At 41.1% G+C, this 20,520-nt stretch overlaps 1 protein-coding gene across 1 annotated transcript; it reads left to right on the top strand.

Moving 5' to 3' along the window:
* Positions 1-144: 144 nt before the first annotated feature.
* Positions 145-20,173, top strand: Slc24a5 (solute carrier family 24 member 5). The gene is made up of 9 exons (XM_021151966.3): positions 145-270; positions 750-929; positions 12,004-12,087; positions 12,177-12,280; positions 12,615-12,715; positions 14,563-14,846; positions 17,504-17,710; positions 19,270-19,371; positions 19,814-20,173. Exons 1-9 carry the CDS (start codon positions 150-152, stop codon positions 20,134-20,136), a joined length of 1,506 nt encoding a protein of 501 aa, XP_021007625.1. The 5' UTR covers positions 145-149; the 3' UTR covers positions 20,137-20,173.
* Positions 20,174-20,520: the final 347 nt, after the last annotated feature.

Genomic DNA, 20,520 nt, shown 5'->3' with positions numbered 1-20,520 from the left:
AGCCAGGCTGTCTCCCTCGCTGGCCTCCTAAGCTGTGACACCCCCCTCCCCCCCGCAGGCACTGGGGAGGAAGGAGACTGCTCACATGATTCAGCATAAGTCTCCCTTGCTCCCTTCCTGAACCACACACTGCAAAGAGCACGCTGGAAATGCGGACAAAATGGGGCCCAACTTGGACAAGGAGGGTCCTGCTGCTGGGGATCTTCTGGGTCTCTGCATACCTGCCTGTCCGTGGTGTCTTCCTGCCCCCGCGCCTCCCAAGGGCCACAGGTAGGTAGGTGGCAGTGGGTCCAGACACCCCAGTCCCACATCTCGATGTGGGATGAGAGGGGAATGGCCTTGCCCCCTCCCCATCCCCGACTCCTGCTGTATCTGCTCTGCTTTGTAGCCCTGCCAAGGATGGGAAACACTCTTGATCAGCCAATGCGTTCTCAAGAACGTTCTGTAGTAGTTCAGAGACCAAGGGGTGGACAGGGCTGCTCTTCTTATTGTTGGAGAAATTATCAGAGCGTTCTTCCCATTTAGAAGCAGACACAGAGAGGCGCTGTAATAATTCCTCCCTCCAATTCTCTTCTATCAGCTTATTTCATGAAATAATCTCTTACAAAGGCTATCTAAGGCTTTGTATCATACTCATATTTCCACCAACTTTCCCATATTCCTCCCAAATACCCCAGTTTAGGTTTTCTGGGCTTCAGACGTGTGACTCCCACATCTTGTGATCTTTTCCTTTTCCTTTTCCTCGGCAGGAAACAGCACGCCATGTGCTGTCTCTCCAGCATCAGAGTTTCCCGAAGGGTTCTTCACCAAGCAGGAGAGCACAGATGGAGGCATCGTAATCTACTTCCTCATTATCCTCTACATGTGCATGGCCATCTCCATCGTCTGTGACAAGTACTTCTTGCCCTCCCTGGAAATCATCAGTAACTGTAAGTTGCCGGGAAGGTCTCCTGTGACCTTCCAGAAGAGCTGTCACACAGATGTGTCCATCTCAGCTGGTGGCAGAGCACCCATGTCTGTCCTGGGGTTCTGTGGGGTCCATCCTGGGAGTCCAGGCAGAAGTACATTTTTTTCAGTTGTTATTATACACGGCTAGCTTCCAGAAGGTTCCTTTTGTTCCAGCCCCCCAGGGCCTGTTAAGGAACAGCCCTGGGGTGTTTGCACCACTGGGTGCCTGTTCCTCACTGTTTTCTATTTCAAACCCTTTTCACTTGGGCTCTGAGAGTGAGGCAGAAGGAGGTGTGGCTGAGGGCCTCCTTTCTCTCTACTTCTTGACTGGCATCCTGCAGTTAAGAGAACTGAAATTCATGAACCAATAGGTAAATAAATTCTAAACTCCATGTAATGGGACCTCAGCTATCAGGTAATAACAACCCTGGGTGCTAAGTGTTCGTAGTTTCTGGAGATAAGCTCAGATATGCAAAGCCTGTTGCTCTGTAGATTTCCCAGAACTCTGACTAGGAAGCATCGCTTTGTGGATACACTGGTTCCTAACACAAGGGAAAATGATAGCTATTCATCCACACGGATCTGCCAGAGTCTGCAGCCTCTCTCAAAGTTGATTAAACTGCTGAGTATCTTCATTTCACAGCTAAATCAAAGGGAAGGGCCATGTCCTCGCAAGACTACACAGGGCACAACAGCAGCACCCTTAACTCCATCCCACACATACATATGCACACCTACACACATACATACTCACATATGCACACATAAACACACACACACATTCACATACATGCCCCCCACACAAACATGCACACACACACAGACATACACATACATGCACATATATATACACACATGCATGAACTGAGTGTACAATCTCTTCTTTCCCCTCCTCCTAGCCTCCACCCTTGCTGGAATACAAGGCAAGTTATTCCCTCCCTTTCATGTACAATTGCAGCACACTTATGAACTACAGCACCTGTAATGGCAGAGGAATGAAACTTCTATCTGTTCAATAATAAGTTTATCATAATTATTAATATTTAAGAAGATGCAACCAGTATTGTATTTTATGCTGACAACTCATTGCTATCTTAGTGTTGGCTGATTTTAACACATTATTTTTGCTTAATAAAGTGCAGTAACATAAGTCAACCCACCTAAGTGTGCATCTCTTGAAGATCCCCAAAGATCTCTAAAACATACCATTTTGCTAGAGTCTTTTCTGTCAGCCTTTTGAGGGTTGCTATCATCCACTCACCTACTAAGGGTCTTTAACTTTCCCACATTGCCAGTCTCTGACTTCGAATCACAGCATAGGAGCTCGTGATCCTATGAGTAATTTCAAAACCTAACACTGGACTTTACTTATTACAGTGATTGGTGAAAAAAAAAAATGATCATTTTAAGCTATTGATCTCAAAGAACTGCCTTAAATAGTATTCTGTCCATAGCATATACATTCTCAGCACACTTCTCTGATTACTGTCTGATAAAGGACAGGGCTATGGATATGTAAGACTTCTGATAGGTATCGTCAGAAGTATCCCACCAAGGCTATGCCGATTACATCCTCCAAGGCCTCAGCAGTGTCCGTTCCTGGATGTTAACATCACCTTTAATATCATTGCTACATAAAATAAAACTGCATCCTATAAAAATTCCTATTTCTCCCATGGCTATTCTATGCATCTACTGAAAACCATAGCTTTACTTACTTTTGTGATTTCTTGCCTGCATTTGGTTGGGGTGGGGGGTAAATTGGACTCATTTTTCTTAATAACTTTCCCAAGACTTTAAAAGTTTGTACAGATATTAGCACTGATAAAAGTTTCCACGGTTTAACATTTCCGTTTATATTGAAGACATTTGTGGTGTTGCAGCTGAAACATTTTAAAGTCAGGAAGTCTGCTTCAGCTTTCTGTCCCGTGACCTAAGTACCACCCCCAAAAGCCACACTTTCTTTTCACTTGTTTTGCTTCTACGCTTATCCCCGCACCCCAGACTCATCTTCACAGAATACATCCTTTTTCAAACTTGGTCAGTCCGCACATACCAAGTACATATATGTGTGTGTGCGTGTATATGTGTTTCCATAATCCCCACTCTAGTGATCTTTTCATTCTCATGTCAGCACTGCATTTAATTAGAACGAGAAAATCAGAAAATGCAAAATATTGCTCACACCGCACTAAAAACTGTAAGCCTCGGTGGTTCAGCTGAGCTGACAGAACAAATCCAGCAAGAATCTGTTTACAGAGGTCGCTGGTAAGAAGTAAAAGATTAAAAACAAAATAAACTTTCAGTCCTGCAGAAGACATGACTTACTGCATTGGACGTTAGAACATGCATGCCCTCCATATAGTCTTCCTTAAGAGGCTTCCTCCTTCTGTCATAATGACTTCCGCTATACCACTTGTAGAATTTCTTTGAAACATCATCAGCAAACATGCATTTCTCAAGAAAATCCCTGTTGTCAACATAACAGGGTTGCTATCAGGACTGTGTCGCCAGTGGATGCCCATGGTGGTTATCAGGACTGTGTGGCTGATGGGTACCCATGGTAGCTATCAAGGACTGTGTGACTGATGGATGCCCACATGACGCCAATCCTCCTCAACTGTAAGATTTGACTCAGCTCTTGAGTATCAAAATGCCAGTCAACAACATGAGGTAGAAATAATGTTCGTTCGGACCTATTTGTCAAAGTCTGATCATTCATCTTTCAAGGTCTGCCATACTCATATTCAAATGACAACATCATTAATAAGAATCGATCAGCACAATTTGTCTCCATCCACAGGCACTGACTTCTGGAGCCTGCATGCCTTTCCTCTGAGCTCCTTGATAAGCAGAGTTGTACAGTTCCACTCATCTCATCAGCTAATGAGTAATAAGACAGTCCACAGAACATCCCATGGATATTCTACATCCTACTAGAGTGGTCCCTCACTCACAGATACCCATCATGATGCAATCATGGAAGCCCAAGCACAGCATACACGTGTGTGTGTGTGTCTGCATATACATATGTGTGTGTGGCTTCACCTTCATAAAAACCTTACAAAATAGGGACTAATACACTCTTTTACTTTGAGGAAAGGAAGCTGAAACCACAGCTGATGCAAAGCAGACCCTAACTCTCTCTGGTGTTCCACAGCCCAAGCTATGTACTGTAATTTTACCCGTCCTCTTTAGAGATTATTTACCATCATATGGTTGTTTCAGAAGGCCAGTTCTATTTGAACAATTTTGTGAGCAATTTTCCACCCAAGGGCACTGAAAATTTTGATAAAAAACATGTATGAGACATCCACTGTAACTATGAAGTATATTAGAAAACCAAGAGTTGTTTACTGAAATAGGTTTCGACTCTTAGAAACCTACCAAGGGTTATAAATTAATTTTGTAAACACTTTCTGAGATGACTAGCCTCTCGGCCTAGTCATTTTGCCTAACATGCACTGAGAGTTACTGTACAGTACTATGGAGTTCAAAGATCACATGTAATTCCTATTGGCATATATGCTCTAGCTCTAATAAGACGGTGATGGAAAAACTGTCCCAGGATAGCCCCATCACCATAGCACTCTCTCCTCCAATCAGCAGCAGCCTATGGGGTTAGCAGCAGAGTCTTTAGCAAGGTGAAAAGTGTAGAGGCCTGGAGACTAGTCTCCATGCAGAGGAGAGTTAGAAGCAGGACCCCAGCTCATTCTAACTATGGCATACTGGCAATGTCCCCTATAGCTGTAGCCACTAGAGGCTTCCAGCAAGGATTTTCCACTTCTTCTCTTCTCTACTTAGGGTCATAAAAGCCACACAGCTTCCCTATGCCCTTCAACCCTGAAAAAGCGCACAGTTATCTCCCCTGGACAGCTAGAGACAGTCTGCTATTATTTGAGCTATGTGAAATCATGACAGGGAAGCAATGCTGACTATACCCCTCTCCTCCGATCTGTCAGCCCTGCCCTCCTTCTCATTCTAACTCAGATTCCAATCCTGCTTCTTCGTCCATTTAAGTTGGGGTACAAGAGGAGTTAGTTACAGGAGATCCCCTAAACACAAAGGTCTGAAGTGATATTAATCCATATTATGCAGGGAGAATAACTGTCCACACCATTGTAACTGTAGAAAAGACCTGGCTTCTGGGGGCAAGAAGCAGAATGTGGACTCTGGAAAGGGAGGAGAATGGTCAGTCGCCTTAGAGCCAAGGGAACTGAAGGATGTGACTCTCCTCAGTCCTGCCAGTTGTCCTCATCAGACCCTGACTTGAAGGATGCTGAAGAGTGGGTGTGGGTGGAAGAGACAGAGAAGAGGTAAAGTGCCAAGAAAAACAGTGCCTCTGTGTATTTGGTCATTTCATTAAGACCGGCTAAAAGACTCTATGCCAATGACTATCATGTGCAGCTAGTTATAGTCCCGTTGCTGTGTCTTACTTGCTTGGGGCATTTCCTTCCTACGTGTTTTCCTCCTATATGTTCATGTGCTCAATGAAAGGTCTATGACATCCAGGAGGGCTGGAGGGGGTAGGGAACCCAATGACCACATGATGTGGTGACATCATTGCTAGAATGGTTGGAAGTGTCTAAGTTAGAGACAGACACATCTGGGTCCAACTCCCAACTTGGCAAGCAGCTGCTCGCTCTTGAGCAAGTGCTTAACATCTGTATGCCTCAGGTATGTCAGCTATGAAACAGAAAATTATAATTTAGTTCGAAGAACTCTGTCCTGTGTGCACGAGAAAAAATAACAGTAAATTGCACACAGGGAGCAGCCACTGAGAATTCATTATTACAAAATATACCAAGAACGATACTAAGACTCCTTTACCCAGGAAAAAAATCAAAGTGCAGAAGGGAAATAAGTCAATAAAAAAACGTGCTTGGAGCAAATACCAAACCTATGGTGCATTATGACAGCTTGAAGCCTCTCTTAGGGTAAAAACAAATCAGACAGTCTCATAAGGCAAGACGTAAGCTTGTAAAACCTCTACTTAATAACCTATGAGGCAACTTTACACTGATTCTAAAGAGTTCCTTTGGGTTCTTTCTTGAATCAACATCCCTATTGTACTATTGCAATTTAGTAATCTTTGTTCAAAAAAAAATGGTCTCTTAATATAAACGTATGTTTATTGTACACACATGAACACACATACCAACTAAGATTCACTCTCCTGTCCACAGAGATGAGATGCACATCTCTGTAGAAACAGGATACAGTATAAAAGTAATATCCTCTTACTGTGCCACAGGCATCTCAGCTATGCTCAATCACTCCTGAACGACTTGCTTTACATTTTTCTAAAAGAGCGACAGAGAAAGTACAGAGAAACTCTTTAAGAATAATCATCTGCACGGTTAATCCAAACACTCAGGAGGCCGACCTTACAGCCAGCCTGGTCTACAGAGTGAGTACCCCGACATCCAGAGCTACACTGAGAAACCCTGTCTCAACAACAACACAGTCACTTGCTTCAGCCAAATTCCAGGGAGCTAACTACAGAACCCTTCATTTAAAAGCTAACCTAATATGCTATTCGATTCCAACATCTAATCTCTCCATCATGCTAACATCTTTGAGTTTTAACACATTTTAAGGGAAAAAAATTCCCATGTTTTAGAAAAGTATTTTAAATATTTACTTTCTATCTTTTAAAAATTACTTTTACTACCTCTGCCTTGAACTAATGTTTGTCTATGTTCCACACTATGTTTCAGTGAAAGACGATTGAAAAAAAAAAAGTAAGTTTTAATTCCAGGTAGAGCTGACTCTAACTTGTGAAGTTAGGAGCCTTAGTAATTCTGAGTCTGACATTTGGATAGCTTACAGTTTGTGGGGATTATCTGAACTCTTAAGCCTCATGAAATTTACAGAGGCAAAAGCATTCTCAAAGAACAAAGACTCAGAGTGGTGCCTCTTCCCTGCTGGGCGAGCACAGCCTCCTGAGAGCCTGGCCAAAGCCCCCACTGGTGCGATTTTCTCTGGCCTCAACTGTAATCCCTTGGACTGACTCTGCACCTATAGTAGGAGCTAAGTGCTCTAGGCGATATCAAGATGTAGGTGCAGGAACAGGCAGTGGTGGTAAAATCTGTGCACTGTGCACTAATCCCTTTCTCAGGGAGTGGCATCAGAATGATATAGGTCCTATCCCTCCTCTGACCTTGGGCAACAGGAACCATGCGGTTCAGAGGACAGGTGAATCTACTGTAGTGGTCCACCTAGTGGATTGGGGGAAATTCTTTTTCAACAGGATCGGGCCTTTAAAAGCATTATAGAGATATTTCAGAGTTCGTTCAGTTTAAAAATCTGATGTGGTCTGAGGCTTTTCTAAACAACCTCTTAAAAGTCTCACATTCAATTATTTGGCAGTGACAGAATTTGAGTCTCCGATTTAGCTTAGTTCTCTTTACTACTCGGTATAGAGGTATTTCCAAAAAGTCACAAACTTTCCTATGGGACATTACAGAAAAGAACACACTTAGGAAAAAGTCTGGTGATTTTAAAAGCATCTCATGGCCATAATGCTGTATATTATATAAACAATGTATTGGCACCTGAACCTATAAAGAGATCATACCTGGGACGTGTCTCTTATATCTTGAAGTGAATGTGGTTGTTCTTTCAGATTAATAGAAAAAAAAAAGTAATAGCAATAATGGAAAAACAAAACAATTTATCTTTAATAATAAACTACAGCACAGGAAAATGTTACCCAAAGGTCAGGAAAGACAAGGCCCATCTACTGTAAAGTTCAGAGATGTAAACCATTTTACAAAATATTCTTACAACCATACAAAAGGGCTTGAAAAAAATATCCTTCAAGTTTTATACAGCCATCTAGCAGAATCTTTCCTTTCATAACTATAATTAAAGCCCAGGGAATAGCAAGAATGCCTTCTGAGACCAAAAGAAGTCTGAAGGACCACTGTTTTCCCCACCTTAAAACAGCCCAATCCATCATCTTTTCCCTCTGGAAACGGAGTTTGTCCAATGAAGCAGTCTTCAGGCTGCAGTGAGGGAAGGCTGGGCAGTCTTCAGGGCACACTGAGTGTGCACCATCAATGTCAGAAAGAACACTGGCTGCTTCCCCTTGTCTTCCCACACCGGCTTTGGAAGGCACAGCCTAAGAATCTGTAGCACTAACTTTTAAGTTCCTAGAAATGTGCTAGAAAACGGTCAAATGTGCTTGTTTCCCAGTAAGTAATTTTCTCCTACTTAAGAACGCAAGAGGGGGACTGAGGATGTGGCTCAGTGGGTAGAGTGCTTGCCTCGCAAGCTCAAAACCCCCGGGTTCAATCCCAACACTGCACCATCCTGAAGTGTTGGCACAACAGCAATCCCTGGCAGAGGCAGGGAGATAGAGGTTAAACGTCATCTTTGGCTACACAGTGAATGCAAGGCCAAGCTGGGATACACGAGACCATTCACAAAGAAAAAATGTTAAAAAGCATCAAATAGGCAGTTATGGTGCCAGTAGCACGAAGCCATGGAAATGTTCTCACCCTCAAGGTCTGCCAGATTCCTCCACTTACAATCTTTACAATCCGTGAGACTTGACTTTGTTTCTTTACTCCCAGGTCCTGATTAGTTTGTTTGGTTGGATGTGCCGGGTAATAAAGCCAGTGCCTCATATGTAGTAGCAAAATTGATTCTTTGTACAATGTAAATTCTAAAACTCACATCTAACACTAGAAACATGGAAGTAAGCTGAATGCCACAGTGTAAGATAATGCCTTCATTTCTAAAATGATGTTAGATTATACAGCAATCCACTTTGCCTTTTGTTCAATTTTAAAAGTCTATGGCAAGTTAGTAATATATGTATATACATGTGTATGCATCTATGTACATATTGGTTACATTCTATACATTATGACAAATAAGCACTGCTCAGTACTCCTGAGGTACTGAGAATGTCAAAGTCTGAGAACACTCAGGTCTAGCACATAAAATCATCTACTGTGTGTGCATAGTGTTCACCACCCTCCTGAGTAGCTTAAAGATTCCAGAGTGATCTAAAAGAACTGATACAGTATGCAAAATGTGCAAATAGCTTTACACTGTATTGTCCAAGGAAAAAGAAGAGTCTAGTCCATATGCAGAATGAAGGTAATTTCTCTTTGAATATTTTGATACACATGTGGTTGAATCTGAAGCTATGTAATGTAACCTGTGGGGACAGGGTTGAGTATGTATGATTTATATATGTACTAAAAGAAACACCAGGAAACCAAGGCCCACAAGCCATTATGCTTTTCTCACTTCATTGTTTACTTAAGTCAAATATTTAAGTGACAGAGTTAAGGCAGGTAGGAATTGATGAGAGAGCCTGGATTGAATTCTCTCACTCCAGCTCTTCTGAACCCTGTTCACAATCATCACATGGCAGGAGACCTCGGAGTGGACCTGCCTGATGCCTTACACCAAAATGGCCTCAAACGATACAAATAGCAACTGGGCCTTTCCACCAACTGAAAAGTGCTTCAGAGGAAAAGAATATTCCCTAGACTTTAGGGTCCACAAGGCCATACATGATGTTCCTTCTATCTTACCACCTCTTATTCTCTCTTGGGGCTCTTCATTCTAGACCTGAGGCTGTTTCAAATACACCAGTTCTATAGATGCTGTCTGTAGCCAGTTAACCTACCTAGTATACTCTTATTTGTCAAAGCAGTTGCAAAGGTCATCTGCGCTCACATGTGCTAGCCAGGTGCTCTACCACAGAGCCATATGCTCAGTCCCCTTTTAAATAAGAGAGAAAGGTTATTGGAAAGGATGTGGAATACAATACTGGTAGTAAGTTTTGTAAAATTCAATCTGCTACACCCCAAATTTATAAGGCCAGAAATCAGTTTCAGCGGAGAAGAAACGTGTACTTAAGAGTAAGCAAGACCGGGCTGGTGAGATGGCTCAGTGGGTAAGAGCACCTGACTGCTCTTCTGAAGGTCCAGAGTTCAAATCCCAGCACCCACATGGTGGCTCACAACCATCCGTAACGAGATCTGACTCCCTCTTCTGGAGTGTCTGAAGACAGCTACAGTGTACTTACATATAATAAATAAATAAATCTTTAAAAAAAAAAAAAAAAAAGAGTAAGCAAGACCAGTTAGGTGATGAAGAGATGGCTATGGTTAAAGGCACTGGCTGCTCTTCCAGAGGACCTGGGTTCAATTCCTAGTGCCCACATGTCAGCTCACAGGAAATCTAGCACCCTCACACCAATGCATACTAAAAAAAGGAAAACTAGCCAGTCTTCATAAGCAAACAGCAGGAGACACTGCCAACCATGAGAGACCAGATCAAATACACCAGAGTTTGAGGACTAAAACCTTAGTACTGTAAAAGCAGTTAGCATCAAAAAAAACTTTCATCAAATCTTAGAAATCTGAGTTCTAGTGCCTGGGGATGGTATGCTTGGCCCCCAAACTTGAGGATGAATTCCGATTCCCAGGACCAAATGAAACGCCAGGTGCACTGATGCATGACTGTAATCCCAACCCTGGGGAGATGGTGCAGGAGGGTCCCCAAGGAGCCTCAAAGTTAACTGAGCAAAGACACCTGACACTGACACTGGCCTCTGTAACATGCACGCACGTGCATGCACACGCACACATACCTCTTTACTGACAAACTTAATGGAGATTTCTCAAAAGACTGAGTTGTTTCTTCAATGCAGCTTTCTCTTCTCCTGCCTGAAGTACATTTCTTGGCTCTAATGCTAGAAGAGTCACGTAAGACTCTCCCTAATGCCAATTAAGTGAAAGGCCTTGTATGATTCTAAGTCTGGACAATACCCACAAACTACTCAAATAATAGGACAGTACTTAATCTGCTGTGTAATTTGCATAATGCCAGATTTACTGTGCTTTTTGTTTACTGATTTCCTCTCCTTTTCCATTAGATAATGTTGGTTTTGTGAATCTGTAAAAGAACGCAATCCAGCTTCGCTGTGGATCTTAAGAACCACTGAACCCTTTCTTCTTCCAAGTCAGGTTAGGAGTCCTGAATTACTAGAATTTGTCAAAGGAGTTGTTTTGCAGCTTTCCAGAAGAGCTGGAAGCCACTTCTCTGAATTGCTCGACAGCCCGGACTTTGACTCCCCTCCTTTTTTATTGTATATTTATCTATTTGTTTGGGACTGGAGGCATGAAGTGGTACATGTGTTGAAAGTAGAAGACAACTTTTGAAGGGTTGGTTATCTATCTCCTGCTATGTGGGTTCTGGGAACAGAACTGAGGCCATCAGCCTTAGAGGCAAATTCTCTTATCTTCTGACCCACCTCAATGGCCTTTAAATGTTCGTTATCTTGTGTACTAGTTGGTTTTATGTCAACTAGACACAATCGTCATCAGAGGGAAAGAAGCCTGTTGCGGAAATGCCTCCATGAGAACTAGCTGTGAGGCATTCATTAGTGAGGGAAGGCCCAGCTAATGGTGAGTGGTGCCATCCCTGGGCAGGCAGACCTGGGTCCTATTGCTTCTTGGGAAGCAAGCCAGTAAGCAGCACTCCTCCATGGCCTCTGCATAAGTTCCTGCCTCCAGCTTCCAGCCCTGCTTGAGTTCCTGTCCTGAATTCCTTCGATGATGAACAGCAATGTGGAACTGAAAGCTAAATAAACCCTTTCCTCCCCATTAGTCATGGTGTTTTGTTAGAGCCATAGAAACCCTATGACATCCTGTGTATGTGTAAACATGAGTGTACACTTGTCATGGTGCACCTGTGGAAGCTAAATGACAAGTTTGTGGAGTCAGCTATCTCTCATGTTTTTCATGGGTTCTGGGAATTGAACTCATGTTGCCTAGTGGGCATTGTGTCTTCACCAACTGAGCCATCTCATCAGCCCTCCTTTCTGTAGAAATGTTAAGTAATGCATTCATAGGAAACCAAGATGCAGACAGGATTCCTCTATTTCTAACCCAAATGTTTAATTTCCAGCGTGAGTCAATGAGTGTAATGTACAGGTGTAATTTGAGTGTCTTTTACAGAGCTCTGCTGTAAAAGCTCTGACGCCTTGCCACCATCAGCCATAGTAATCACTTCCTTTATCTTCAGCTCTTGGACTGTCGCAGGATGTAGCAGGTGCAACTTTCATGGCAGCTGGTAGCTCCGCCCCTGAACTCGTGACTGCCTTCTTGGGTAAATACTGTTCCTTTGACTTGCTGCTTATTTGGTATGGTTTTAGTTTCAAGTCAGCTTTAACTTAGCTACTACTCTCTTGCTCCCAGGTGTATTTATCACAAAGGGAGATATTGGTATCAGCACCATACTAGGATCTGCAATTTATAATCTCCTCGGCATCTGTGCTGCCTGTGGCCTCCTGTCCAACATGGTAAGAAAACTATTCAATAAGATGTATTTTCTTGACAAATTCTAAACCTGCCAGGGATGAACAATATGACACTGGAATTGCATTCAGTCAAATTTAATAACCACTAGAAAAACATTTACTCAATTGACATAATCCACAAGCATCTCTTAATGAAATTTATAAAAGTCAGTACAGGTTTATATACAATTTTACTTTAAAATTGTTTTTCTCTACATAATATGCAAACTTAACAATAGTTTACCACAAATATACGTGATTTCAGTATTATACTATACACTGTTCTTGAATGCCTTCCACTGTAATGCACACAGTAAATCAAACCACCATTTTCCAGGTTTCAACACTCTCCTGCTGGCCCCTCTTCCGAGACTGTGCAGTGTATGCAGTTAGTGTAGGAGCAGTTTTTGGCATAATATTTGACAACCGAATTTACTGGTAAGCTTTAAATAAGTGTCACTCTTACATAAAACATAATTACAGAATTTTTGAAGTCTGATGGCTTAGTAGTATAGTCTCTCAAAACCTTCACTTCACTTCAACAGCTATTCCAGTCTCAGCTGACTCCTTCAAAACTGCTGGTGGCTGCTTTTCTCTCTTGTCCTAGTCACTGAAGACAGCCATTCTTCCTTTTCCTTGGTCTCCATGTTCACATCTTCCCCGGCTGCTGTTGCTTACCTGGCCTTGGTTAGAAAGAAAGGGTCATAGTAATAAAAGTCTGGAGACCAGCAGAAGCCCTTGCACTCCTGCAGTTCCTCCCATCCTCCTAGAAGAGAAGGATGGGAAGAACTGCTGCCTTCTTTAACAACCCAGAATTCTATGTCACCATCAAAAAGGCTTGCTGCTTTTCCATAATCTCTGTACCTAACAGGTCCAAGAAAAATTGAAAAGGCAGCTAATTTGGTGGAAAGACATAAACTTGCCAAACAGGCACATGCAGTGGCTCTGCCAGTGTTTCCCAACCATCCTACTGCTGTGAGCCCCTAATACAGTTCCTCAGGTTGTGGTGACCCACAACCATTATTTTCATTGCTATTTCTTAACTGTAATGTTGCTGCTGTTATGATCACTGTGTAAGTTATCTGATATGCAGATGGTCTTAAGTGACCCCTGTCATGGGGCCATTCAAGCCCCAAAGGGCTGTGAGAACAATTGTTCTAGGTGTTCTATGCTGGATACCATAAAAAAGTGATATAAAACATATGGCCACCACATGTGTGTGTGTCCACAGAATCCAAACAGGGAGAAAGCAAGATAAACGTCAGGTTGCTAGTATAGCAAAAACACTGGAATTCAGCTGTCATTTGTAAATGACAGGAACCAGGAACTCTTTTTCTCTCTCTTTTTTTTTTTTTTTTTTTTTTAGTTGAAGCAGAGAAGTGATTCTCTGCTATGAAATAAAATAACAATATTAATGTGATAAAAATTAGTTAATACGCAGTAAAATGGGAAACCAAAGCATAGACAATTCTTGGTGCTGTATGCCAGAATTTCATTTTTGAGAATATTCTTTATTTCTTATGAATATAAACCCAATTAAGCTACAATCAATTCATCAAAAAAGGGACCAAGCATAGTAGTACAGATATAAAACCCCCAAAACTCAAGTAGAAGAGGTAGGAGGATGATAATCTGAGTGTCTGAGGCCAATCAAGGGTGCAGTGTTCAAGGCCAGTCTGGGCTTTTACAGTGAGACCTCAAAGCCAACAACACCCCACCACCTCCGGCTTCCTTCTGAATCTCTGTAAAGCAAACTGCAAAGCTCCAGCAAAAACCTAACACAGTCTAAGTATTCCACACCATGTTTCTGTATCAGAAAATCTAAGAGACAGTATTTTATTTTCTAATTATTAAATATTTGAGGAATGTACTATGCTAAATAAATGAATTGAAAAAGATCTATTAATTAGTTTTAACTCTCCAACTATTTTTGTGCCTATTACTTGAAAGGAATCTATAAAGTCAGACAATGGATTTTATATTACTTTTTTTTTTTTTCAAGACAGGGTTTCTCTGTGTAGTCCTGGCTGTCCTCGAACTCAGAAATTCACCTGCCTCTGCCTCCCGAGTGCTGGGATTAAAGGCATGCGCCACCACACCCGGCTTATATTACTTTTTAAAGAGGCAGGTTTTTTAATCAATGAGTTTGTAACCATACTATAACCAAAACTGGGTAAATAAAAGCATTTAGGAGTAGTTCCTTGAATTTTCCACTGCTGCTTTTGTTAGAGAATATTGTTTAAAATGACTCTGGATAACTACACAGCCCTTCCCTCCACATCTAGGTATGAAGGAGCAGTGCTGCTACTGATATACGGGCTCTATGTTCTGCTGCTGTGTTTTGACACCACGATCAGCCAGCATGTCATGAAAACATGCAGTCCCTGTTGTCCCTGCCTTGCCAAAGCTATGGAGGAGAGAAGTGAACAGCAGACACTGTTGGGGTGGGAGGATGAGAGCCAGCTCTTCATTCGCCGCCAGTCAAGGACAGACAGTGGAATATTTCAGGAAGATTCCGGTTACTCCCAACTTTCTCTAAGCTTACATGGGCTTAGTCAGGTTTCTGAAGGTAACAACTACACCCTGCCATCTAACACTCTAAAAGACCTGAGTTCTCACTGAGTTCGTAATTAGTACATGGTTACACAACACACTGTGGAGCCAGAGATGATGAACTGCAAGTAAGTCCTGGCCTTTAAGGAACTCCCAATAAATATTTTTTTGTAAATCAGCTAAAAGTGTGGGGGAAGGGAGAACACACAGACATGGAGGCCAGAGTCAGTCATGGATGCTAGCCCTCAATTCTTTGAGACTTCACATCATTTTTTGAGAACACGGTCATTCAATGAACCTGTAGCTCACTGATTAGGCTAGACTAGCTGGCCGGTGAACTCTAGGGATCTGTCTGTCTCTGACTTCCATAGCACTGAGATTATACATGTGGGCTGCCATGCTTTTTTATGTGGTGTTGGGAATCTGATCTCAGACTCTCATGCCTGTGCACCAAGCACTTTACCCACTTGAGCCATTTCCCAGACTCAGAATGAAATCAGCTAGAATTTCAAAGTGTGAACACCATAAGCAAACATAAACTGCTAATACCATGGTTCATACAGGCAGACTGAATAAACTTTGATGACACTCAGATGGGAGATGCACATGGAGAAAGGAGCATTTGACTTGGGTTGGGCCCCATGGGATAAGAAAGGCTTTAACTCAATAATCTGATAGTGTGTGTAGACACTTTTATTGCATACATGATGCAGGGGTATAAGTATTCTCTGGACTGAGGCCTGGGAACACTAGCAAAGGCCTGCTCACATGCAAGTGAAGCAAGCAGCAGAGGAGCAGACTGACAGGAAGGAAGTGCAGGAGAGTCGTGCAATACCCTACGGAGCAGGCAACATTCCTAAGAGAAAGTCAGAGCTGCATGTTAGGTTCTTTCCTCTCACCCAATGTTCACAGAAGACCGAACTAAGATGAAAGGACATGGACAAAACAGAAAAGGCAGTGGGGACGAATTATGAGACACAGTAGAAGCAGCATCACCAAACTATGGCAGCAGCAGGACCATGCCGAGCCAGAAAGGGAGCAGAGACAACGCTGGAGCTTGGATTTTCACTAAGAAAGAAAGAACATCTTTGTAACAACTGTCAATAAAAGGAAAGGGGATGATTCAGGGGAACAGAATGGGGGAAAAAAAGCAGGTGTAACTTAAACATGCTGTGTGAAGCAGCACATGAGCTTGGTATGCTTGATATAGCAATAGCATTCCAGACTAGAAAAGCTTTTATAAAAGTGGTTCCAATTTCAGTTAGGTAACTGAGAAGGATGCTTCTATTTTTTTAAAAAAGTTTTATTTATTCATTATTTTATGTATGTGAGTACACTTTTAGCTGTACAGATGGTTGTGAGCCTTCATGTGGTTGTTGGGAATTGAATTTTTAGGACCTCTTCTTGCTCCGGTCAACTCCACTCGCTCAGTCCCTGGTCGCTCCTGCCCAAACATTTATTTATTATTATACATAAGTATATTGTAGCTGACTTCAGACACACCAGAAGAGGCGTCAGATCTCATTACAGATGGTTGTGAGCCACCATGTGGTTGCTGGGATTTGAACTCAGGACGTTTGGAAGAGCAGTCAGTGCTCTTACCCACTGAGCTATCTCCCCAGCCCGGAAGCTTCTAATTTATTACTTTAAAAATTTGACACGAGACATTTATTTTTACAAAGCATACTTTGTAGTCTTTAAGACTGAGGAGATTTAAAACAACAAAAACTCCAAAGAAGTAGTCAAAAATGTTCATGTTAAAATCTGTGTCTAAATTAATGGTGAACTGTCTGAGTCTTGGTGAGCTTTTATGAGTTATAATATTTGTGATTTGATCCAATCTTCACATACTTAACATATTCACTAGTGTACAGCCTAGTCCCACTTTTATCCAATCTACTCACCATTCTAGAGCACACCCTGGAACTATACCAAGGATGCTAGGCCCAACCTTCGCTAGATTCCTTCTAGCAACTGGGAAGCCTGCATTTAGTAAACGATGCGGCACAGTGAGAGTTAGAGGGAACGCTCCCTAAGCATGCATCAATGTACAACAAAGCATAAGCTGCATCCGTTTTGGAAAAGGGATGAGGAGTGAAATAGCTGGGAGAGAAAGCATCACGTCTCTAATGAACCCATAATACAGTAAAGCAAGCAAGTCCTACTTTCAACTCCGTGAACACTGTCACCAGCACACTCAGCAAACAGTTCAAGATATTTGATTCGAGCAGTCGGTTAAGGGATGTGGAGCACAGCTTATACTGTCTGCCTAGTTTTAGTTACATTTCTTCTGACCAGCAGTAACAGTAATGAGTATTCCAATGTTCTAGACCAGTGCTTCTCAATTTTCCTAATGCTGAGACAATTTGATACAGTCCCTCTTATTGTGGTAACTTTCACCCATAAAATTATTTTCATTGACACTACATAGAACTGTAATTTTGCTGTTATAAATTGTAATGTAAGTATCTGAGACTTCTCATGGTCTTAGGTGGCCCTTGTAAAATGGTTGTTCAACACCAAAGGGGTCAAGACCCACAGGTTGAGACTACTGTTCTAGACCGTCTTTAAAAAACTGCATACAGTAACATTTCAAAACAGCCTTCTCAATGGGCCTTTCTAACATAATTGTACATTTGAGAAAACTCAAAATGTTTAACTTTCCCACCACAGATCCACCAAGTGTTTTCAGCATGCCAGAAGCAGACTTAAGAAGAATTTTTTGGGTTCTCTCTCTTCCTATTATTACATTACTTGCTCTGACAACCCCAGACTGCAGGAGAAAGTTTTGGAAAAATTACTTTGTGATAACCTTTTTCATGTCTGCACTATGGATATCTGCATTCACATACATCCTAGTTTGGATGGTCACAGTAACAGGTATGGAATTTAAGTATAATAGCACAAGAAAATTATTCCATGTAAGAACAAATTGGAAGTATTCATTTAAAGTAATCTTGGGAGCATACATTTTTTTTTCAGCAAGACTAAAAACTATTTACAAAATATGAAAGCTTTAATATCAAAACCAACAAGCTCATTCATGTTTTTGTGAGTTACATATCAAAAGCATTTCCTATATATGCTATGACACAGTCAGGGGCATAATTCATAGGATATGTTTATAATTACACAGATTTCATGAGAATTCTTCATAAAAGTGAATTCTAATCCATAGTAGAAAGTAGAGAAAGAAATTGACTGGGGTCAACAGAAAGCAGTAGGTGCTTTCTGTTTGAGTAGATGGTATTTTCTTTTGCTTTAAATATGTATCACAAATACAATGCAAATGACTAAATGAGAATCAAAGTTTTGGTTTTAGGTTTCTAGCATCTTCCAGAGTACATTTTATCACTTAGTTGTAATATACCCCTTAGAAATGAATACTCTTTCCTCCATGCCTAAATCATGCAACCAGATTGTATCAGTGAAGCGTCACTGACCACAGCTGGGCCCAGACATCTACTAACATGTACACACTGCTGTCCTCACACTGCTGGGACTAAAGAATTACAACACAAATTCAAACACTGTAGAGTTGGAATTACTACCTGGAGCCCTCTCCAAACTGGCTGGTCTGACTTCTCCCAGATAACCAACTTTATTGTAACTGTATGCTAACAAACAAACAAAAACAAAATAGTTTTCTTTTTCATGAAGAAGAATGTCTAGGTAGCTTGCATATTTGCCGTATCCAATTTTTCCCAATAAGAACATATTTGACATTAGGCAAATTGGAAGAGAAGGATCAAATACAAGATCTCAGATAAGTCCCTAAGATGACAAACAGCTCTGTCCTCACTATGAACTATGGTTTTCATTACAACTATAAGAGAGCAGTTTCATGTCCCGATCCTTTTTAAGTGCCCTCTGGTTTTATTTCTCAGAATGAATCTATTTCTGCTATCAATTTGACACAAATATTAAGAAAACGGTGCCATATGTTAGACTCAGGCAGGAAAGAACAAGGTCTTGTCTACCTCAAATATCTATGTACTTCCTTAAAACAAACGGGGAAAAACCCAGCAAACCAAGTAGCATTTCGCATTTTAACATTTTAGCAATCGATAGCTGTAAGGCGTTTAATTCTTAAGTACTCTAAGTAATGTCTAGAAAAGAGAAAATGCAACAGACCAAAGCGGCAGTGGTGACACCCACCACTTCCTCTGGATGCCAAACAAAAGGCTTTTCCTGCTACAACTTTGGCTGCTTGGTATCTTCAGATATCTGACATTAAGAAGATGTGCTAATCTGGTTACCCCAACTATCAACCTGTTTCAAATACTTTGCCATCTAAAAACCACATAAGCATATAGTGGTTCAAATACCTAAACATACCTAAATATTTTTCCTGACTAGACAAGTATTCAAGGTGCCTTCAGAAAATGGTTTATCTAAGATTTGAGATTTCTAATCTGCAGTCTCTGTGCCTGTTCCAGGGGAAACACTAGGGATCCCAGACACAGTGATGGGCCTTACTTTGCTGGCAGCAGGGACAAGCATACCAGATACAGTCGCAAGTGTGTTAGTTGCAAGAAGAGGTAAGACTAGAATTCTTTTACCATAAAGCAAGTCAAGGTAAATGAAATAATACTTCCTCGGTAACATACGTTAAAGAAAAAAGAAGTGACTCAGGGGAAGCATTTAGTTTTTAATAGGCTAATTCCACCAACCTAATCCCCACCAGACCATTTACCTGAAATGTGAATTAGATGGTAATTTACTGTCAAATGAGAATAAAAAGCAACAAGTGAGCTGCATACCTTATTAAAAATGGTTTAATAAATAAAGACAATTATTAAATAAATGTTAAGACTTTAAAATACTAACCCAAGGAAACACAAATTCAATAAGACTCTTGCTCTAACAATAACAGTTTTCTAAAACTAACCAACAAAAAGTATCCAGTGTTTTTCTTATGAAGATTATTAATAAAATATAGTATTGATGTGCACATTTTAACAACATGCTATTCTTCTGCAGGTAAAGGAGACATGGCTATATCTAACATCGTGGGATCCAATGTGTTTGATATGCTATGCCTAGGTCTTCCCTGGTTTATTAAGACTGCATTTACGAATGCATCTGCTCCTATAGAAGTGAATAGCAGGGGACTCACATATATAACAATCTCTCTCAACATTTCAATTTTATTTCTGTTCTTAGCAGTTCATTTTAATGGCTGGAAACTAGACCGAAAGTTGGGGGTGGTCTGCCTAGTGTTATACCTAGGACTTGCTACTTTATCAGTTCTATATGAAATTGGAATTATTGGAAATAATAGAATAAGGGGTTGTGGAGTTTGATATTTTTTAATAGTGTTATGTGGGAAAGATGGACTGGTAGAGGGGCAAAAAGAAGAAAATTCATGTCTTCATTTAGGTCAAATAAAAAGCATCTTCAACTTGAGAGTCTAACACTTAATTACTATTCTTTATAAGCAAAGAAAAGTAATTTAAACCAAACCAAAATCACATCCGAATTTGTCTGAGCCCTTTCTTTCCTTTAACTTACATACAAAGCAGAGATTTTAAAAGAAAAAAAATAGTATCTGTTAGCTTACAATAAGGTTGGGGAAACTGGAACAGACAAACTCTACTACTGAAAATAACAAAATGGCTTATTTCATTAAAAATGGTATGTCCATCCACTGAAACTGAATGATCAAACGTGCTGTCTTTAGAAACTCA

This window comes from Mus caroli, unplaced genomic scaffold (genome assembly GCF_978045245.1).
Source record: "Mus caroli unplaced genomic scaffold, Mus_caroli_1 scaffold_2, whole genome shotgun sequence".
Taxonomy (NCBI): domain Eukaryota; kingdom Metazoa; phylum Chordata; class Mammalia; order Rodentia; family Muridae; genus Mus; species Mus caroli.
Note: the sequence above shows the minus strand (reverse complement) of the source record. Positions and strands in the feature narration are given on the sequence as shown.